Raw genomic sequence first — 23,830 nt, 5'->3', positions numbered from 1 at the left:
GTCTATCTCATCAAAAAAAAAGGACATTCTGCCACATCCTCCAGTAAGCTACTTCAACATTTCCCTTATACATTAGTGCTTCCCGGCTCTAGCAGTCCTCTTCCACACCCTGCTCCAAAGTACCTGTTAGAAATTTGTCTTATCTTAGGGTGACTTTCAATTTGAGAAGGGAAGGACTTGAGCTTTCATTTCTAAGCCCTGGTCTAATATTGTCTTCAACCCAAATGTTTTGTCTAACCCCTAATCCTCTGGTTTTTAACATTGATTTCCTCTGAAGGAAAAAGCTTCCTTAAACAATGGAGAGGGAGAAGGTGAAAATAACTAAGAGGGACCAGACCTATGATTGAGTAGAGGTAACTCCCAGGTGAGGATACTCCCTCCACTTCTCTGCAACTTCTATCATTAGTATTCCCCTGAGCAATTGATGCTACAACAAATTTGACATATTGTCGTGGTTAAGTCCATGATCTATCAATAGGGATGAATGAGAACGAGGAGAGGGAAGAACAGGCTGTTTCTGAAGCAATCAATAATCTCCATTGTATTCTCCTTCCCCTTTTCTAAGAAGGGCAATCAAATGGAAACTCTTCTGGAGATTTACCACTATTTTTAAAAAAAGCACCTAGATTTCCTCAAGAAATACTTCACTATTTTGCTTACGGTGAGTCAAAAGTACTTGGAACTGGGAAGATCACAGAGTGCTATAGGAGATGGTGCCGAGTGGCTCTGAGAAAGCCTTAGTGATGATGGATTTTACCAAAGTGGATCACTCCTCCCTCAAGTGAAAGGACACTGCCCTCTGATGGACGCACCAAACTCAGTATCCTCTTCCTCTTTCCTTCCAGCCCCACTCACTGTTCCCCCTTCCTCTCCTTCTTGTCTTTCCACCACATACATACACTTCCACCTGCACCAAAACAGAGGTTTTTATCTACTCCCTATAGCACTACTGGAAAACTTTTAGTATCGAAGAAGAAACAGATTAGAAAATATAGAAAAGCTTAATAATGACAAATTGGCTGCTGACCGAATGGATGAAGGCACTTCCCATACACCAAATAACTTATATTTGAGGTTTATCACACAATTTCCTTAAAGGTTGGTAATTTAAAGATTATTACCCCTCTGAAGGAGGTACAGAGATGTAGGGAGTAGTGGATCAAGTGCTGGGGCTAGAGACAAAAAGACCTGGGTTCAAATCCCCATCCCCTCAGACACTTACTAGCTGTGTGATATTCTATGTGCCTCAGTTTCCTTATCTATAACATGAGGAGGGATGGATTGATTATCTTTAAGGTCCATTCCACCCCTAAATCTATGATGCTATGATTTTCCCCCAGGGTTACACAGCTAATTAAGTATCAAAGTGGGGACTCTTAGGAATCTTCTGACTCTAAGTTTGCTACACTGCCTTTCTATGAATGTGAATTAGTCATTGCCTTTCAGACTACAGCCTAACCCAGGCATTATAAGATGTAAGAACTGGAAGGAAGCTGAGATGTTACATCGTCCAATTCCATTATTTGTACAGGTGGTGAAACTGGCCTAAAGAGGGAACTGAATTACCTAAAGTCACACAGCTAATGAATGATAGGGCCAGGGAATGTGTATTGAGATCAACAATAAATATCCCCAGCTCCACAGTCAATGTCTTAGACACAAAAGCACCCTCAAAGTCTGGAAAACATTTGCTCCTTCCTTCCTTCTTCCTTTCCCTGCTATGACCCCTGCTGGACTGAGGCCAGTGACCTAAATAATTCCTAACGGGTGTCTCCTAGCTTCATATACTCTTAGGTTTAGATCTGGATGGGTCCTGGGAGACATCAGCTACAACCCCATTGTTTAACTAGTAAGGGACTGACAATAGTCCAAGTTTCTGTTTTTAAACCCTTTAAGACGGTGAATAAAATATTACTGAGCTTCTCACAACACTTCCTGGGGGTTGGCCGTGCCCCTGCTACATTTTCAATTTAGAGATTTTAAAATACAGGGAGAATATATATGTGTGTGTGTGTGTGTGTGTGTGTGTGTATGTGTTTATGTAGATGCACACATGTACATACATAGGTGCGTATATACGAGTGTGTGCTTACACAATGAGCATGTAAAGATCTTTGATCAAAGCTAGGTCAGAGGTCATCCAGTCCAATACCTTCATTTTACAGATGGAAAATCAGAAACTAAGAGATAGGAAATGACTTGTCTTAGGTCATACAGTGGCAGATCTGGGATTTGAACTCAAGTCTTGTGACGCATAGATGTGGAACTAGAAAGGATCTTAGTAAGAGTCCATCTAATCCAGGGGTTCTTAATTTGGCATTCTTTAATTTAGGAGTTTTGGGTTTTTTAAAACTATTCTGATACCTGTATTTCAATATAACTGATAATCCTATATATTTTAAGTATTTTAAATATATTATTCTGCAATGGGGTCCATAGGCTTTACCAGGCTGCCAAAGGGCTCCATGACATAAAAATCGAGATATAATCCAACCCTCTCATTTTACAAATGAGGAAACTTACACCTACATATGTGGTCACTGGTCATAGAGGTAGTAAGTAACAGAGGTAGATTTGAACATAGATCTTCCTGGTTCCAAGCCTAGCTCTCCATCTACTCACCACATCGCTACCTCTTACTAGCTTCAAGAATAATGCTTCCTTGCACTCCACCATGACGTCTCTGGATCAAGTTAGGAGTTTAAAATCTGTTTCTATGTGTATGTACCTGAGCATATGAGTATGTACCTGAGTATTTGAGGATATCTGTTTGCATGTGCTTATGAAAAAATCGTAAGAAAAGATCCTTCTGCCTTTGAGCGTATGTGTGTGTGTGTGTTTCTATGGCTCAGGATGAGTAGAAGGACCACAGGGGAGCTGGTTTTGCAAAATGTTGGATGCAAACTGTGTAGGGAAGCTATAAGTGACTAGAAGGGGCAGTAGAAGGTTCCAGATCAAGAGCTGAAAGGGTCATCTAGTCTAGCTCTCTTCTTTTTTTTTTTTTTATTAACAGATGAGAAAATTGAAACACAAGGAGACTGAGTTTCCTTCCCATGGCCACACAGCTGTTAAGCATCAGAAGCAATATTTGAACCCAGGTCCCGTCTTTAGGGACTGTACCCTTTTCACTATACCATCCATTGGTGGTAGAGAAGGTGACTGGAATGGGGGCTCTTAGATGTGCTGGAAGAGATAAGACCAGATCAATGAAGCTTTCGCTTTTGAGGGGTGGGGGCCTGAAAATCTACCTGCCAGGCTGATATATACACACAATTGTTGTTGTTTGTCCTTCATTTTCAAAGAGGACCAATCATCAAGAGGTGATATCTTGACTTGCCCGTCAATTAGATTAAAGTGGGGCAGAGTTGTACAAAATCATCAGCCTTTACTCTCTTTTCTAGAGTATGGAGACTAACAAAGAGCCTGGCAGGGCAAGCATTTTTAAAAACCAGCTAACCCTTCCAGCAAGTAAACAAAGCAAAGGGTTGCTCCTCCTCCTCTTAATATTAAGGAAATTCGGGGCAGCTGGGTGGTGCAGTGGATAGAGCCCTGGCCCTGAAGTCAGGAGGACCTGAGTTCAAATCCGGCTTCAGACCAAACACTTGTCACTTACTAGCTGTGTGACCCTGGGCAAGTCACTTAACCCCAATTGCCTAAAAACAAAACAAAATAAAAAAAATATTAAGGAAATTCCTGCCACAAACTGTTTTGGGACATAGTACGTATGTCTGCCCAACAGAATAACTGGGTTTGGTTCAAATTCAGAGGAAGCATGGATTGTTAGGAAGGAAGATGGCTAATTAAAGATGAGCCCAGAGCCTAGATACGAATTATACTGGAAGGCTCCGTGTGGAGCTACAGAAAACAGGTTACTAAAGAGGACAAATAAAAACACCCTGAAAGAGGACCTAAGAAACACAAAGCCTCTGACTAGGTAAATATGAGCTCTGAGGACCTAGTCTGGGCTTGCCCTCAGGGAAGACAAAAGATATGGGCCAACTATCAAATTTCCAACATATCTATACCTCAGAAATTGGGAAGTGCTACAAATCAGGGCTCAGTGGGTTATTTGTCGATTGTCTAGCTCGAGGCTTAAGAACGTGATGGAGAAAATGTTCAAAGTGTGTCATGGGCACGTTTTTTATTTTCCCCCAAAGAGCCAGTTATTAAACATTTACCAGCATATCCCTGAATATAGATGATGCTCAGGGAGGTTTACATTTTAAGACAAATGGGCAGGGGAAAAAACAGACTGTCCCAGAAGGTGGTGAGATGTTCTAAGGATAATTTGGCAAGCACTCTTTGTTTGCAACCTGTGTAAGCACTGCCAAAAGCAACTTTTTGAGCTAAGGAGGAAGCGAGGCTAGGGAAACAATGGAGAAAAATCAAACAAAATATTGAGTCACAGGACATCTGAAGGTTTCTATTTTTGTATTCAAGTATCAAATAAGTTCAATTGGGCAGGCTTCTTGTTTTGTTTTGCACTTGTAACAGGCTGAAATAACCCACACAAAATCCAAATAAACCATAGAATCTGCTGCCAAGTGGTTTCCTCAAACCTCGATAGAGTTGAAGGGCTGTTATAATATCTTGGGGTGAGGGATGGAAGGGGTGGGGCAGCAGAGACTCTAAATGAATCAAATCAGTTTAAAGCAGGATTTTTGGGGGCACACTGACAAAACAACCCAATGCTTTGGTTAGGATGACTAGCCTGCTGCACCTGTTAAGAACTGAAATGGAGCATGGACGAATCCATAGCCCAAGCTAGCTTTGGTATATGGAAGCCCCTTGAGAGCAGCAGGGGCTGTTCCATTTTTGTTTCTGCGTCTCCAGCATGTAGTATGGACTTAATAAGGGCTTGTTGATTAACAATTTGATGGGGAAAGTGTCAATGGCTGCTCAACAGAGACGGAGGCCCCATCATATGGAAATGGTCCTGAATGTTTCTACTCAGTAAAATGTAATCTTCTTGAGAGGACAGATTGCTCTGTTTGTTTGGGGTTGGGTTTTTTTTCTCATCACCTTGCACAAAGAAGGTACAAAGAAGGCACTTGATAAATGTTTGTCAAGGTTGTTATCAACTCGTCATTGATTGGTGATCTTGCTTAGGCCTATTAAGAATAAGTCAAGGGGCATTCACTTACTTTTTATGTGTGTGGTAAGAGAGAGAAACAAATTTTCCATCGATTTATTAAATCCTTTAAGCTGACCAAGTTCCTGTATTAAAACAGAGAGAGTAAGAGTTATGTCTGGCCCAAAAGGCTCTAAATCCCCAACTTAAAAGCACAGAGGCATAGGGGTGTGTGTGTTTGTGTGTGTGTATGAAAACTAGCACATTGTTTTACAGAAGTCCAAGACCTTACCCTCCACTATCTATTAAGACCTGCATTAGAAGAGGGTGACTTTGTCAATTGTTTAGAAAGAGAGCAAGCGGTATAGTGAGTCCTTAGAAGAAAAAGAACCAACTTTTCATTGGCCCAGAGATTGTTTCCCACCCAATTGTGTCCCCTCCTTCCTCTCCTACAGCCTTGCCTTCTCCTCCTCTCCCCAACTTTCCCACACTGCTACAGAAAACAGCAGTGTTATGGGGTAAAGGCTACAGGGGAGCCTGGATAACCAGGTTGGCGCCACTGAATGTTTTCTCCCCACACAAAAGAAATAGTAAAGGAATGGGGAAAAGTACAAAAAAAAAATAGATCATTTTTCCTCTAAAGGCTCACCTTTATATAGGAATGATACAAGAGAACTTAAAAGCTTAAAGGAAGAAGGGAACATTCATATCCCAGTTTGAAATTAGCCATCAGAATGCACAGATTCATTCCTTTCCCTCTCTCCATGCCTGCTATTATGCCCACTTACATACAGATTTCATATACCCACTCACACCCAAGTGCATAGGCATAGCTTTCTGCAAACGTACCAGCACATAGGTACATACACACATTTCCATAGACATATATTCCCATTCCCAAACAGATATGGTTACAGGACACATACATTCCTACGCTGATATACATAAGACCATGGCTGTAAGTAGTGTGAGGCAACTGAAACTTGCACTCAGGTACCAAAATTTAAAAGGTGCTGACATCGCTGTATTTCTGTAATGGAGAAACAGCAGAGTTCAGCACCTAGTTAGCAAGAATAAATAAACCGGGAAGCTACCAGATGTTTATGTACTTCCTCTACTGATGGACATACTTCCTCCACAGGTAAACTCTCCCAGGGTTTCCTATACCCTTCCTCCTCAGCAGTGGCCTTGTGGTGTCCTTGGGGTTTTTCCATTGCAACCCCGACTGAACTGAGGGTTCAACCACAGTGTCTGGCACATAGGAGATACTTGAGAACTTGTTAACTGATCAATTGATTTTGTGCCGCTTACTTTGTGCCCAAAAAATTGACCAGTGCCAGCTGTGCATAAGATATAGATTCATAGAATATTAGAGCTTTAAGGAGCCTTGGCCATTATATAATCCAACTCTCCCTCACTGCCCACTCATCTTACAGGTGATTACAATGTGGTCTAAAGGTGGACACTCAGACATATAGCAACATATCAGATGCACACATTAAACTGGGCAGGTACAAAGATCTGTGATCAAATGTATGAAATGAAAGGGAAAGAGCCTGACTGAACAGATCAGTAAAAAAGGTCATAGGATTGGTCAGTCATTGGACCTCAGGATGCTAGCAGAAGCCCAGCCTGGAGGAATAGCAATGCCACACAAGAAAATTAAGGTAAACTGAGAGACAATGGCACCTTGATTAAATTTGCTCGAGACAGCAGCATTAGGAAACTTGATAAACTATGTCTTTAGGAACTGCGTGTTCTTCTAAGACCAACATAAGTTAGGACCCTTTTCTAGGTCTCTCAGAAAGGCTGTCCTGGTCCCCTTCCTCTTTCTCTGTCTCTCCTTCGCCATAGAAGCAGATAGTGCAAACAGATACATTACCCCTGTGTTGGATCCACAATGGCTCTCACTGACAGGTGGTGGAGTGGGAGGAAGCACGGAAATTTTGCTGTCGTCAAGGAAATACACAGAAGTAAGAAACCAAATACAAAATCAAGGTAGGGGGCAGGTATGGGGAAAAGGTCAAAATATACTATTAGGATATCATGAAAAACTCAGCTTTCCCTACCTCAAGTTTTATACTCTCCAAAGCCTCATTCTAGATCAAGTCCAATAATTCACCATAATTAATATCACTATAGGCGCTCTATCGAGAAAGGGAGTTTTCCATCCTCCGATATGTGAGTATTTCACATCTTTAACCATAAACTAGAACCAAATAGGCCTCTTGAGATAAAGCGATAAGGCTGCAGAGTAGAATTACTATCAGGGCTCTTTCTCCTTGGCCATACTAGCCACGGGCAGCTTTCTGAGTCTGGGTGCTCTTGTTCAGGAGATGTCATTTGGAAAATGGCCTCAGAGTTTGGGAGGAAGGGGGTTGCAAAAAAGCATCAACTGAAAAGGGTTAAATGCTCAGACGCAACTTGCTTAGAGAAGTCTAAGAAAACGAAGATAGAAAAATCCTACTGACGATAAGTCTAAGCCCAGGCCAAGCAATTTTTGTTCAAGGCAAAAATCATAGTAAAGCTTGACTCGAGTCAAATGCAGTAACAAGTGGGGCTGATTGCCAGCTTCAGGAAAGTTAAGTTTCCATGCATTTACACAAAAGGGAAAATACAGAAGACCACTTTGCTATATAGTTTTTCTCCATTGCTGTCGTTTTAGTTCCATGTGGACCAGAATTTAAGATTGCATCAAAGGACCAAACTACATTGACACAGTATACTTGAACATAACAGAAACAGGATGAAAAATTGTTTTCCAAAATAAAATGATAATGTATGCTTTTAATTATTTATATTTAAAGCTCATTTGTACAGATAGTAGAAATTATAGTAAAATATGGTAAAATTGTTTAAAATTATATTAAAAACTGTCAACTGAGACAATCGGTATATCTGGACCTTTTAGTATTAATGTGTAACATGAATGATAATTTACAATCATGCGCTTGCATCATTCAATACTCCCATATCATTAAATTTCAGGGAAATTTCATACAAAGAAAATACTTAGCTTGAAAAAAGTCTACTACAGAATTTTCAATAAGAACATATAGGAAACTAGGTTCAAATCTTTTTGTCAAAGACCTCAGCATAAAGAAGTTGAAATTCAAAGCTCTGACACATAGAAAAGTTCTTTTCTGATGTCCTATAAGCTTCTTTGTACTTCAGTGTCCTAGGACAACTTGTCCTTTCTACCATACTAACCTCAGTTTCTGATAAGATTTCAAGAGCTTAGCACCAGCTGTTTCATGTTTGCCTGAGAAAAGAGAGAGAATAGAGGTCATTTATTAGCGTGGACATAATTTGGAAGATGTAAATACAGGAAGTCATAAATTAAAAATGATTATTTTCCTAATACTGATTCTGATGATTAAAAGTCAAGCAGGATCAGATCAAAAGGACGTCTTTCAACCTTAATTGCTGGGAGCAGGAAAAGTCAACCTTATTTGAGGTTAGGTTAGGACAGTTCTTTGTAGGAGACAATATTTCTCAAACTCTTTGGTCTCAGGACCCTTTTACACTTTGAAAAATTGTTGAAGACCTTAGGAAGGTTTTGTTTATGTGGCAATATCCATTGATATTTACTGTGTTAGAAATTTATACACCTTAGTACTAATATGAAAATTGTTTTGACCTCTTGGATTCACTGAAATGATCTCTGTGACCAGCAAGATCTCATTCCTCCTCTAAAATTTCATTTCACTATCTGATATATCTTATTCTAAAAATATCCTCGTTGAATGAATAATTTTTAAAAAGCATTTATTAAGCACCTACTGTGTGCCAAGCACTATACTAAATTCTGAGGGTACAAATACAAAAGGAAAGTCAGTCCTGACCTTTAAAGAGCTTACATTCTAATGGGGAATTCACATTTAGAGGAGTGGTGCCCAGGGAGGGGTATTTTGTTTTAGAAAGTGGTAAATGGAGTTGTAAGAGAATAAACTGACATGCCCATTACAGAATTTTTTTTTTCAAAGGATAATATATTGTTCAGTCATTTCACTCATGTCTGACTCTTTGTGACTCTATTTGGGGTTTTCTTAGAAAAGATGCTGGAGTAGTTTGCCATTTCCTTGTCCAGATTATTTTACAGATGAGGAAACTGAGGCAAACAGGGGCAAGTGATTTGCCCAGGGTCACACAACTAGCAAGTGTCTAAGGTCAGATTTGAACTCAGGAAGAAGAGTCTTCCTAACTTCAGACCTGGCACTCTATCCCCTGAGCCACCTAGCTTCCCTAAAGAATAATTAAACTTACATATTTTTAGTTTAAAAGCAGCCTAATGTAAGTGGATAATAGTCTGGTCTTCAGATCAGGAAGACCTGGTTTCAACTGTGGCCTCTAACATATACTGGGCAAGTAACTTAATATTGCAGGGATCCACTCGATTCTTTGAATTATAAAGTTCAGTAGCCAATATGCATCAGCAGAGGGATTTTGCATTCCAAGAGTTCCCTTCATGGATGAAATCACATGACCCAACTTTGCTGACTGCCCACTCTAGGTTTGTTTTTGTTTTTTTGAGAAGAAGGATTTTTGTTTTTATTTTTGTAAAGGTTGTGGGGCAAGAGGAGTGGGGGAAGAAATAAACTTTCTGCCAGGGGTCATGGAAATCAAGTTTGTGAACAGAATCTGCAGGTCTGCACTGTCACTCCTGGAGGAGTCGTCCAGGAGAGCATTTTCTCATCTTAAAGGGAATTTGCTCAGGTGGGCTGAGCACTGATGTCAAAATGCCTGCATATTGAAAACCTTACTGACATGCATTAAAGGTCAGAGTTTTAATTCAGATTTCCTTTTCCTGGGGCAAGCATTTTTCTCAAGATTCTTCTCATTGTGCTCACCTCGCCTCCAAAAAAAAAAAAGTATCGGTATTGAACTAAAGGTGCCAAGTCTCGTTTCCTGTGAGATCAGTCCAGGACCTAGACAATGTTTTACAAATAGTAAAGACTTAAAAAATGTTTGTTTCATTGCCTTGAATTGAATTTATATCCTATACAGTTAGAAGGAAGTAATCTGCTCCATATTTGAGCAGCAGATATCCTTTTCAGATGACCTATGCCATGAATGACAAGGATCTTGAAACCAAACCAAGCATGTCCCTTGCAAGGTTGGCAGACGAGAATTTGTTGCCAGTAGAAATGGGCACATCAAATTCCAGTGGTTAGAATCTAAGAAGCAATAACTCTCAGTTTGACTGAGAGATCTAAGACTTAATAATAATAGCAAATTTTGTATAGGTTTTAAGATTCTTGAAGTACTTCACATATATTATCTCATTTGATCCTCACAATAACCTTGTGAGGTAGGTGCTGTTACCCCCATTTTACAGATAAGGAAAACGAAGCCGAGAGATTGTGACTTGCCCAGGGTCACTCAAATAGTGTCAGAGGAAGGATTTGAACTCAGGTCTTCCTGAGTCCTAAATCACTACTATTTGCTGTGGGGTGCTCTCTCTTTGTAGCTATCACATTAAGTTTCTTGAGAATTTCATCAGTACCACTTACAAGTTCTTCTGCAAGAAGAAGGGCAAGAGAGGCATGAAGTCCCTAAATGTCACACATCTACCTGCACTGAAGCAATTTTCAGGATGATTATAACTCTGCTGAGTTACGTGCATAGAAATAAACCATCACCAAAAAAAAAAAAGTAGCCTATACATAGAAGTAACCAAAATCAAGAAGAAAAGAAAAAAATCCTTTGAGGATACAGTGAAGCGCACAGTTCAATAAAGCAACAACTTCTTTCAGTGTTAACTGACTGATGCTGGGAACACAACAGCAGTAAATACACCGAACAACAAACAGCATTTATTAAGTGTCTATTATATCACCAAGCACAGTGCTAAGTGCTTGGGATACATTGACCAAAGTGAAACAATTCTGTCTTTCAAAGCTTATATTCAATTGGGAAGGACAGCCTGTATGTGCATAGAGGTCCCTATAAAATTGATACAAGGTAATTTGGGGAGAGGAGCAGGCACTTTTAGCTGAGGAGCCTGAGAAAGACTCCAGGAGAAGATGGTGTTGTGGGTGAATGTAGAAGCAGCATGGTATTGTAAAAAAAAGGGGGGGGGGAGTTGGATTTGGAGTCAGAGTCAAGTCAATAAGCATTTATTAAGCACCTGCTAGTACTAGGCATTATGCTAAGTTCTGGGAATACTAAGGCAAAAGACAGTCTCTGAACTTACAGTCTAATAGAGGAGACAGTATGCAGCCAACTTTGTGCAAACAAGATATATTCAGGATAAACTGGGAATAGGAAGGAAAGAGGAAAAACATTAGTATTAAGGGGATTGAGAAAGGCTTCTTTCAGGAGGTGGGCTTTTAGCTGGGTCCTGAATGAAACCAGGGAAGCCAGAAGCTAGAGATGAAGAGGGAGGGCATTCCAGGCATGGGGGACATCCAGTGCCCTCCGTCTAGAGACAGAGTGTTTTGTGTAAGGAACATTCAGGAAGTCATAGGCACTGGATCATGAAGTATGTGAAGGAGTATCAGGTATAAGAAAACGTGAAAAGAAGGGGACAGGTTCTGAACAACTTAAAAAGGCTCTTTTTAAGGGGACCTGGATTCAATTCCTGGGTGTGCTACTTAATAGTTGTGTGACATTAGGCAAGTAATTTAGTCCCTCTAGAACAGTTTCCTTATCTGTAAAATTTGAGGGTTGGACTACCTGGCCTCTATCACCTCTTCAAGTCTAAATCTGTGATTCTGTGAAAGAAACTTGAGATTCTTAGAGGTAGAGTTAAAGAATACTTCTATGACAGACAATAATTGAAAATGTTTCATCCCTTTCTCAAGCAAAGTCTCCAGGACAGCCATGAGCCCAGGAATAGTGACAGAAGCTCAAAGAAAGAAAGACCACACTTAAAAAATTAACTTCATGAGTTCACAGGATGGAAAGGATGGTTAGTCATTTTTAACCAAACCTGCTCATTGGTTATCAATAGCAAGTATACAAATGTAAGCCCAGATACCACTATATTATCAAAACAGGACGTGTGTGTTTATATTTGAACTGTCACACTGATAATAATAATGACTGACAAAAATGATAATATACTTTAAGCCTGAATTCCTATAGCTGAGATTTAGTACAAATATAGGTATAACTTCCTGTCCCTGAGGGATAGTCTGTGCAATAATAACATAGGGACAGAAATTGCACAGATCATAATGTAGTAAAGTTCTTGCTTACTGGTATAGTAGGAAAAAAAGGTGTGTATAAAAGGTGTGTCAGTGGAAATGAGTTTGAATCCTAGCTCTGGCACTTGCTTCCTATATGACTTTGGGCAGTCATTAAGCTTTTATGGGCCTCAGTTTCCCCATATGTAAAATGAAAGAGCTGGATTAGATTAGCATTGAGGTCTCTTTCAGCTCTGAATTGATGATGCTATGATCTAGGGACCACAGCCTTTGCCATTGGAAGGCTTGAAGCAGTTGACTAGGAAAGGTGATGAACAGGTCACAGATTTCACCATATTATAGTGACCTAGTAAATCATTAACATCCCAAATACTTAAATGTATCTGTATCCTACTGAGGCATAATGTCTTGTACTTAATGAATTAATTTGCTTCTTTCAATTTCCTCAACACTTCAGGAAGCAAGTAATTTGCATTAGAAATAATGTCCTTCTTATATAAGTATGTTAGGTAAGGACCCTTGAATTCAGAAAACACTGACTCCAGAAAGTCCCCCCAAATTAGTCAAGGGACCAGAACTCCTAATAAGCTATAAGAGAAAAAGATCCAAAACAGACCTTTATAATAATAGTTACACTTCCCTGAAATGATTGTTGTTGTTTCAGTCATGTCTGACTCTTTGTGACCTCATTTGGGGTTTTCTTGGCGAAGATACTGGAGTTGTTTGCCATTTCCTTCTCCAGCTCATTTTACAGATGAGGAAACTGAAGCAAACAGGGTTCAGTGACTTGCCCAGGGTCACACAGCTGGTAAGTGTTTGAGGCTGGATTTGAACTCAGGTCTTCTTGACTCTGGGCCTGGCACTCTATCCACTGTGCCATCTAGCTTCCTTCTGAAATGATAGGCACTCCCATGTTCTTTGTTGGTGGTAGGGAGATGTTTCCAAACAGTCACAATACAATTTCCAGCTAAACCTTGGGGAGTTTTATGAAACGGGTAGAATGACAATAGATGGAGCTCTGAATTTACAGTCAGAAAGATCTGGGTTTCAGTCCCTCTCCTGATATTTGCTAACCATGGCATATTGGGCAAACCTCTCTGAGCATCAATTTCATACGATCATTGATCTAGAAGGAATATTAGAAGCCATTTAGTCCAACCCCTTCATTTCATAGACAAAACTACAGAAGTTAAGTGACTTGCTTAAGATCTCATAGTAGAAAGTATCAAAGGCAAGGTTTAAAGCTTAGTCCTTTGACTCTAGCGTCAATGTTCTTTCTCCTGTAACATGCTACTTCTCTTTCTTCATCTATAAAATGGGAGGTATCAATAATGCCACCTACCTCACAGGGCTCTTTTGAGGGTTGAACAAGATCAAGTAAACCTTAAAGCACTCTATAAAGACCTAAGCGGCACAGTGGCTAGAGTGCTGGACTTAGAGTCTGGAAGACCTGATTTCCAACTAAATAGTTATTGAATGTGTGACCCTCAGCAAGTCACTTAACCTCTATCTGCTTCAGTTTCCTCATCTATAAAACGCGGATAATAATAGCACCTACCTCCTAGTGTTGTTGTGAGGATAAAATGAGATGTTTGTAAAGCATTTTGCAAACCTCAAAGCACTATATAAATGCTAGCTATTTTTATTAAATGCTAGCTATAATTACTAGATTTTTTTTAAAACCACAAAAACCTGAAATTCAAGTTCTTTCCAGAAAACCAAGGACAAATCAGAAAAACCAAGGGAATGAATGTATTTCCTGTTCAGTTTCTCTATTTACATTCAGAAAGATTGCATACACAAGTACATTTTGGAAAATGGGATATAGAAGTACTTGCACATACAAGTACGTTTTATAGTCTATGTTCTAAGAATATTACCCTAAGCCCCAATTTGCATTGGCATACTGAACCCCTGGAGCTCATCTTGCAGTTTTTCCCCCTCAGAGTTGTAGGAGTAACCCTGAGAAGTTGGGCGTGGCTTTTGGTATCATCTCTCACAAACCCCCACCAGTGTGCCTCTCACATTGATTATATAAATTAGCCAGCCAATTTTAATTAGCTTTTAGAAATGGGCATTTACTAAGATGTTCTAGTAAGAACAATTGGTATAAAACATCCCTCAGAGGCAGTCTACCATAACTATACACAGAATTCAATACCATATTCAAGGTTCATTTTAGAATACAGGTAGTAAAAGGATCAGTTCCCAGTTGCCAGAAATCTTTCCTCTCTTAATGAGGTCCTCATGAAGCTTTTCTTAGGTATGATGTGGCTTTCTCTGGGATCCTAATAGAATCCTGAGGCTTCATTTCCTCAATGGAACTATTTGTCTTCAGTTCCTAATACAGATACTACCATTATCCATTACTATTCTGGGGGTATTACTAAGATACTGATTGGAAGTCAAATGTTTTCCAATCTTGAAAGTTCATAAAATCATCCTCTAGTCAAACAGAGGAGTAGACAGAGGCATGGAGGCCCTCTGCCACACAGAGACCTCCCAACAACTCCCACTCAGGGGCTTGGCTTGAACTATTTCTATCACTGGGCTGGTCAGATATTTGAATGCCTGGATTCCAAAATGGCTTGCTATTTTCTCCAAGACCCATTCAAGTCAGGGTGTGACTGAGTTTCTTTATCCCATCCCAATATACATTCTGTGTATCATCATTTCATTTTACCCAATGGTTTTTACTTCTTTCCAATCGCTTAAGTCCTTTTCATACCTGTTTTAATGTCTTTGACTCTGTGAATGATTCCATAGAGGTAGTGATGGGGAAATTTATTGCTTTAGTCAATTCCAATCCTTATATTTTTTTAATATTGAACAGGGCATGAGTTGGGGGAAGGGGTAGTTTTTGCATGAGTGGTATCCCCAGCTATACTTCTTTCCAAAGGATGACTAAATATATGGAGCAGGATGGATAGAGGATGCTGTGATTCTATCACAATAAGGGGAATGGGGGAGGGGAAATGATATTGTTTTATATCCTACTACTAAACTATTAACTTAAAATTTTTATGCCACTGTTTCCCCAGTTAGAATATGAAGATAATACAGTACAACTTGCTTGCTTAGAGGGCTTCCAAGGGATGTGATGAAAGGATTAGTATGAGTAAATAGCCACTGTGAAAGAGCTTGAGTTACTAAGAAAAAAGGCATTATGTAAATAAATGGCACAATACATGGGCAAAGCAAACCTATAACCCAAAGCTAAGAAGCGAGAATTTCTCGTTAGCGGTTCTTTCTCCATCTTCTTAAGACTTTATAGTTTTATCACGTCCACTGCATCAGGATCCCTGGCTGGCATAACCTCACAGCAAGTACAATACAAGTATTGTTATCTCCTGTGAACTCTAAAGGGAAGTGTATGGATGGAGAGTCATTAAATGTGGGTTCAAATCCTTGCTTTTCTCTTTGTTAATCTGTAACCCTAAGCAATTCGATGAATCTCTCTCTTGACCTCAGTTTGTGTGACTCTGAGACACTTAATTTGGAGAATAGATTGAAGAGTATTTAAAGATATTTGAGCAGCATGAATAAAAGGTGCTATAGAATAGGCCTTTCACGATATATACATACATATGTGTTTATGAGTATGTGTGTATGTACGTACATGTATGTGTGTGTAACACAGTGCTGGACCTGAAGTCAGGAAGACCTGAGTTCAAATCCAGCCTCAGATACTTACTAGCTGTGTGACCATGGGCAAGTCACTCAAACCTGTTTGCCTCAGTTTCCTCCTTATAAAATGAACTGGAGAAGGAAATAGCAAATCCAGTATCTTTGCAAAAAAAAAACCAAAAACAAAACCCTACACGGGGTCATGAAGCATCAAACACAACCAAGAAATGACTAAACAACAACATAGGGGGAAAACTAAGGCCAGAGCACATCAGTGATTCACTTCAGGTCATATAATAGATCAGTGTTAAAATTGAAGTTCTCTTGACTTTTGACTTCCTACTCCACCTGAAGGACTCAGATAACTATATTCTGTCTAATGAGTGCCAGTGATCCAGGATCCAGGTCCAACTCAGGGACTGTAGTGGAGTGACCCACATTCAGACTCTGTCTTAGAAGTCTACTATGTCATTGGAACCAAAGTCAAAGCAAGAGTATGGTCACCACGTGCAATACCTATAACTACCCCAACCCCAGTACATCATCACTTGCAATGATCATTTAGGGTTTGCCTGTGTCAGTGTAAGATCTGTCACCCACAAATTTCAGATATCTCTCTGTTTTATTTAGTTGGGCACAGCTGAAGGCAGGATAGTCCAGGAACTGGAGACCTCTCCAGTCTCAGTCTGGGTCTCAGTCTGAGAGAGTGGGTACAAAGGCTGTAACACCTTTGATCTTCCATATTCTAAAGGCTATTGATATTTGACCTGGATTATACCATATGTCATAGCTCTCCAAAATCATAAAGAAGTCTTCCCTAAGTCCCATTTATTTGCTTTCCCTGTCCCTGAGTTTCTTCATTTGCACAATGAAGACAACATATTTGTTATTGGGAGGTATGAGTCTCTGTACCCTCAGATGCCAAAGATGTTCCTTTTTCCCATATTCCTCAATTTATTGAGGAATTCCTCCTCATGACAGCATAAGACAAAGTCCTAGAGACCAGAAAATGGAAGGCACATTTGGGTACCTGTGAACCAGTTTGCAGAGAGGGGAGATCAGTTCTTAACCTTTTTAAAATAATAGATCCTTTTGTTAGTTTGGCTGAGTCTATCAACTCTTCTCAGAATAATGTTGTTGTTGTTTTTTTAATTCACAAAATAAAATACGTAGAATTACCAAAAAGTCAATAATATTGAAATGGCTGTCAAATTATATATTTTTTTAAAAAAATTACAGAGGTGAGAACCTACAGAGTATAAAGGAAGAGTAATATGAAGTAAGTCTGAAAAAATAGGTTTAGTGTAAGATTATGGAGAGCCATGAATATCAGATGAAGAAGCTTGAAATTTTAGCATGTGAAATTTACTTGGAAGGGAAGATTTTATAATCTCCTATGGTTCATTCAATTCAATGCGTGTTTATTGAGTACCTACTCTGCCAAAAATCCTGGGATTGGGGTATTTTAGTTGAACTTAAATTCAAGGTGAACCAACGATAGGACGATAGGGTCGAAATAGATATTGCAATCTTAGGTTACATTAATAGCAGTATGGCATCCAGAACAAGGGAAAGGATAGCTTTATTTTATTAGGGCTGGGGACAGCCCTGGGTGCCACATTTTAAGAGATCTATTGATACACCAGAGCTAATCCAGAGGTGGAAAACCAGAAAGGTAAGAAGCCTTGAGTCCATGTAATATGAAAATAGTAAAGGAATAGGGGATGTTTGATTTTGGAGAATGGAACATTTAAGGGGCACAGTTAATGTCAAGTCAAGGTCACTAGCATTTATTTAGTGCTTGCTGTGCAACAGGAAGTCTGTTAATCACTGGGGAAACAAAGATAGAGGAAAATATTTCCTGCCATCAATCAGCTTACAATCTAATGGGGGAGAAAACTTGCAAACAACCATGAAAGAACAAAACGTATAGAAGGTAAATTGGAGATAATATCAGAGAGAAGGCATTAGCATTAAGGGGAACCAGGAAAGAGTTCTTGCAGAAGATAGGATTTTATGCTAAGACCTGAAGTAAGCTAGGAGGCCAGAAAGACAGAGACAAGGGGAAAGAGAGAATTCTAAGCATGGGAGGACAGCCAGTGAAAGTTCATGCAGTTGGGAGATAGAGTATCTTGTGTAAGAAAAATAAGAAAGCCAGTCACTAGACCATGGAAGATATGGAAGTAAGTAGTATAAGAAGACAGGAGTTGTAGGAAGAAGCCAGGTTATATAGGGCTTTAAAAGCCAAAGAAAGGATTTTATATTTGATGTTGGAGGTGAAAGGGAGTCACTGGAGATCACTGAAGGTAGGGGAGAGGGAGAGGTGACATGATCAGGCCTCTGCTTTAGTGAGATCAATTTGATATCTGAATGGAGAATAGGCTGAAGTGAGGAGAGACTTGAGGCAGGGAGGCCAACCAGCAGAGTAGGTCTATGTGAGAGATGATGAGGGCTTGGACTAGTGTCAGCATCAGAGGAATTGGGATATGTATGAGAGATATCGTGAAGGTAAAATCAACATGACTTGGCGATAGTTTGAATATGGGGAAGTGAAAAAAAGTGACAAATCAAGGATGGCACCAAGGTTGTGAGCCTCAGTGAATGGAGGATAGTGGAGACCTCAAAAGTAATAGGAAAGTTAGGAAGAGAGGAAGATTTTGGGGAAAAGATAACAAGTTCAGTTTGGGATATATTGAGTTTAAGATGTCTACAGGACACTCAGTTCAAGATATCTAATAGACAGCTGGAGAAGCGAGATTGGGAGGTCAGGAGAGAGGTTAAGGCTGGACAATCTGAGGATAAATAAATCTGAGAATCATCTGCATGAAATAATAATTGAATCCATGAGACCTGAAGAGATTACCAAATGAAATAGAAGAGAGGGAGCAGAGGACCAAGGACAGAGCCTTGGGTGGGACACCTGGGTACTTTTCCAACAAAAGAGACTGAGAAGGAAAGGTCAGACAGTTAGGAGAAAAGTCAGAAGAGAGCTGTGTAGGGTAAACCAAAAGAGAAGAGAGAATCAAGAAGAGGAGGATGGACAGTGTCAAGGGTTGCAGAGAGATCAAGAAGAATGAAGATTGAGAAAAAGCCATTGGACCTGACAATTCAGAGACCACTGGCAACTTGAGAGTGAGCAGTTACAGTATTCAGACTGTTTTAAGAAATGTTATACTGAAGAAATTTCATGGACAAGGCATGAGCCCATGGTTTCCTAGGCAAGCTTGCGTCAAGGATGGGACAACATCTTGTGTCTTCTTTCCTTTGGTATAGTGAGATCTTGACAGGCAGCTGCCATCTTCCCCACTGCCCTCTGCCACCACCACCAGGGCACGTGAGCAGTGGGAGAACAGCTTTGGTGCATTTGTAGTGGCAACAGTGGTTAACAGAAGAGGCAAGAACAAAGAAGATAAGAAGGGAACAGTTGGAAAGAGAAAGAGAGAAGAGAGAGAGAGAGAGAAGAGAAGGAGAGAGAGAAGAGACAGAAAGGGAGAGGGAGACAAAGGAAGAGAGAAGGGTCAAGAAGAGAGAAAGAAAGGGAGAGAAGGAGTGAGGAGGAAAAAGAGACAGAGAGAAAGAGAGGGAGACAGAAAGAAAGACATAGAGAGAGAGCACTAAAAGAAAAAGGCCACTTGACATTCATTAGACTCTATTCAGCAGAGGAGAAAGCTTGAGCTCAGGTCACATTAGAGGGATGGGTCACTCTGGCCTTCCAGATAAGGGAGGATGAATGGCATGATTGCTTCAGCCATGAGCTTCCTTTTGTAGAAGTCAAATTAATAATAATGCATTCACTATCACCCTGGCACACAGTTGCTCTTAACCAGCTCCCTCTACCATTAAATATGAATCTTCTGCCTAGCTGCAGGGCAGAAGAATTATTTTTTGCCCTGTAATTTTGCTGCTCACATCCTGTCATAGCAGACATTCTGCAGAATGGCTCATCAAGGGTCCACTCTTTCTTTCTCTCCCCTCACTGGATTTGTTTTTGTTTTGCTTTAAAGTCCCTGGGAACACTGAGGTGCAAACACAAAATTCAGGGCTTGTTTCCGACCGCCTAGGGTTTCAGTATGAGAGGCAGCACAGGAAGGGGATTGTCTGTGAGTCAGCAAGAGCAGGTTCCAATCCTTCCTCTGATAGATATTGGCTATATGAGATCCTGGGCAAATTACTTAACCTGAGCATCTAATTAGTCAATAAACACGCCGAGTATGACAATGTCAGCACTTAATCTATTACTATATCGATTTTTATTTTGATTGATTGATTGTTATTGAACAATTCCTAATAATCCCTTAAGGGTCAAAACAAACTAGCTAAGATCAATATTATTTTTCAAATAAATACAATATTTTTCAAATAAAACCAAAATGCAATAATTGTCCTAACTAGGTATTGAGTGGACCATAGCTATGGTTAACTGGTGGTTTTCTTAATGGATTACCTCCCTAAATTATTTTATTTCTCCAATAAACAGCAATTTAATGAAAGTTAAAAGTAGTCTTTTCCATTTAAAAAAAAATCCCTAAATAACATATTACTGATGTGGTGGAAACGAGTTAAAATGAAAACTAAAATGCCTGGGTTTGAGGCTCAACTCTGCCATTTACGTACTCTTTGATCCTGGGCAAAATGCCTCACCCTTTTAATATTTCAGCCTCTACATGTGGAAGAATAGAAATAATAATCCTCCCCACCACTCATAATGAAAAATGCTATCCGCCTCCAGAGAAAGCACTGATGTCATCTGAATACAGACCAAAGCATATTATTTTTCACTTTTTTTTGTTCGAGTTTTCTTGTACAAAATGACTAATCTGAAAATGTTTTACATGATTGCACATGTATAACCTATATTAGATTGCTTACTAGATTGTCACAGGAGGGCAGGGGAGGGAAGAAGCAATAGAATTTGGAACTCAAAACTTAAAAAAAAACAACTAATGTTAAAAATTGTTTTTACATGTATTTGGAGAAAAAATAAAATATTATTTTTAAAAATCCTTCCCACCTCACAGCACTGTCAAGAGTAATGTGTTTTGTAAATTTATAAAATACTACACGAGCTATTAATATTAAAAGCGATCTCAATTTCCTGCTTTATAAGCTTGAACTAAGAAGTTGCAAAATGTCACAGTTGTAAAATATTAGCGAAATCATCCACATTGCACAAGTTAGCCAGAAGAGGTCGCTAACTCAATAATGTAGGCAGGATGCCCGAAGACTAACATTTTGTTTCAGTTACAGAATGCCCTTTATTAGTTATTTGGGGGATTTCCAATTCAATTATCCAATGTTTTGGGATCCTCTACATCATGGAAATAATAATTTCAAATCAGCAAAATGAGTTGAAATATGAACTTGCCGAAAACAAAATTGAGTGTTGAAAGAGTTTCAATGTATGTTTATGATGTAGCATTTCAACTGAATTTAATTAGCATTTATTAAGCTTCTACCATGTACGAGGCTCTGTGGGAGGTAAGAAGGATACAAAGCCCAAAATGAAAATTAGTCCTTGCCCTCAAGGACTTTATATTTTACAAAGGTATGCAACATGTAAACAGATCATTAAATATAGGAGAATTTGAAGAAGAGAGGCAGCTAGCAGGCCTGAAGTCAGAAAGACTCATCTTCCTGGGTTCAAATCCCACCTCAGAAACTTACTAGCTGTGTGACCCTGGGCAAGTCACTTAACTCTGTTTGCGTCAGTTCCTCATCTGTAAAATGAGCTGGAGAAGGAAATGGCAAACCACTCCAGTATCTTTGCCAAGGAAACCCCAAGTGGGATCACAGAGTGGGTACAACTGAAAAACATTTTGAGGAACAGGTCAGTGCTGACAGCCCTCACCAACAATGATGAAGTAAGCTTTGTTTGTTGGTTTTTTCTTTTAGTTTGTCTTTTAAAATTGTTATTAGAAAAGGTGTCATAGTAAACACTGTTTCAGTTGAAGCTTAGGACCCAAAGCACTCGAAAGATCAACTGATTGAGAGGGGACAGGTAGGACATTACAAAAACAGGAAAAGAAGATTCAAAGACCTCTTGAACAGACCTACGTAGCTCCTGCAATACTAAAATAAGTTGGGGACCTTTTTAGTTTGTTTCTTCTTCTTGGTATCTTGACAGGAATATGAAGTTTAGTGTCTGCTCTTATACTGAGTGCGGTTTTGGGGTTGGGTTTTTTTTTGACTTGGCTATATTTTCCCCATCTTTTATTCATCCTCACAGGCTCTGGTGGCACACATTACCTCCTCCATCCCTCAGGGACAAGAACTTCTAAGATTAAAGAGCAAACTTTCCGACTTTTTTCCCCTGAAGTAAACCCTCAAGATAAAGAAAAGGCTACAGAAAATTTGGTTAAAAATAAAAGTCTTTCAGACCAGGAGGTTCTTTGAACTCAACAGTGATACTGAACTAGACATCCAGAAAATAGCTCAATTTATGATAACTTTGATTATACTTTTTAATGGAGAATTCATCAAGACATGGTAAAAATTCAAAGTTCCTTTCATGGCCTACAGGTTTTCTTGTTTAGAAAGTTAGGCATAAGAATAGCAGCCAAGTAGCTATGAAAAACAGAATTTAGAAATATCTTCTTCCTTCAGAGGTTCACCCTTGGCTCCACACCAGTTTCATTTTGGGCTCAGCTGGGCAGCTCAGACCAGAAAGTGTCTCTATTAGAGAGAGCCAAGAGAACTTAGTAATAAATCTCATAAATCTCATGCTGACATTTCTTTTCCTGAAAGAGGCTACAAAAGATGAAAATTTTCTTTTGCTGGAAAGCTTGTATTAGTTTGTGTTATCTAGGGAACCAACCCTTGTGGAAAAGGGGCCCACCATCCTCACCAGCACCACCACCATCAGTGACTGCCACCAGCAGATAAGGCACTGCCCCAGGCCACCAGCCTTCCTTTCAACCTGCTCTTCCATCATCCAAAGAAGCAACCCTTATGGAGATGCAACCTGGCAACTCCCCCTACAGGTGCTAGAGGCCCCACCTTTTTAGCAGCTGTAGCTACTACAGACCTAGAAAAGAAAGTTCTCATCACCAAAGTCCTTAGCACTCTCAACATCAGAAATAGATTTGATTTTATCAATAGAAGCAGTCAATTTTTAATTGCCGCGAACAAGTATTTATTAGACACCTACTACGTGACAAACACTGTGCTAAGTGCTTTACAAATATTATCTCATTTGATCCTCACAACAACATTGGGAATAGGTGCTATTATTTTACAGTTGAGGAAACTGAGGCAGATAGATTAAGTGATTTGGCCAGGGTGAAGAGGTAGTGTTTGAAGCCAGCTGTGAACTCAGTCAGGATTTCCTGACTCTAGGCCCGTGTTCTATGCACTGAGCCATCTAGCTACCTCCAACAGCCAAATAGTTTTGGGGATTGGTTTTTGTTTCCAACCCAAATCTCCAATTTTCTTAAGATAGTTCTGTATCTTGAACTGTTCCACTCCCTCTAAATGAGAAGAGTCCTGCACACTTTGGCTTCCTGGTCTGCTGCCTCTCTTATCAGAAGTCACAGAGAAGCTTATCAGAAGCTACAGATATTACTGCTAGAAGCAAATGTGCTTGAGTTCATCATTGATGAAGGAAGGCTGACTGAACTTTGTCATTTTGTTAGAAACGTATGCAAGTGTTCTGTTTGTTTAGGTCTGCCCTTATCTCATTGTTCACATCCTCTACTGTAACACTTTTTTTTGTTTTGTTTTGTTTTGTTTTGTTTTTAGGCAACTGGGGCGAAGTGACTTGCCCAGAGTTACACAGCTAGTAAGTGTCAAGTGTCTGGTCTGAGGCCGGATTTGAACTCAGGTCCTCCTGACTTCAGGGCCGGTGCTCTATCCACTGTGCCACCTAGCTGCCCCATACTATAACACTTTTACAAGCCCATGTACAGTCTGTGATCTACAGTATCAGGCACGGGCAAAGTTTGCCAGTTTTGTGACACATTTAAAGGTATACTTTAACTTAGCT

The 23,830-nt window shown here is 39.7% G+C and overlaps 1 protein-coding gene across 3 annotated transcripts in view; it reads right to left on the bottom strand.

Annotated features, from left to right (window-relative positions):
• LOC114031396 (synaptotagmin-like protein 3) overlaps positions 1-23,830 on the bottom strand; it is a 95,184-nt gene that overhangs the window by 28,389 nt on the left and 42,965 nt on the right. For all 3 annotated transcript variants that reach the window (XM_027846455.1, XM_027846457.1, XM_027846456.1), the window contains 3 exons: positions 8,282-8,333; positions 6,954-7,020; positions 5,145-5,217 (listed from right to left, as the gene is read on the bottom strand). In XM_027846455.1, coding sequence (XP_027702256.1) covers positions 5,145-5,217; positions 6,954-7,020; positions 8,282-8,333 — 192 coding nt within the window. The remainder of the gene's footprint in view (positions 1-5,144; positions 5,218-6,953; positions 7,021-8,281; positions 8,334-23,830) is intronic.

The sequence above is a fragment of the Vombatus ursinus genome, unplaced genomic scaffold (genome assembly GCF_900497805.2).
Source record: "Vombatus ursinus unplaced genomic scaffold, bare-nosed wombat genome assembly UNPS02015175.1, whole genome shotgun sequence".
Lineage (NCBI taxonomy): Eukaryota > Metazoa > Chordata > Mammalia > Diprotodontia > Vombatidae > Vombatus > Vombatus ursinus.
Note: the sequence above shows the minus strand (reverse complement) of the source record. Positions and strands in the feature narration are given on the sequence as shown.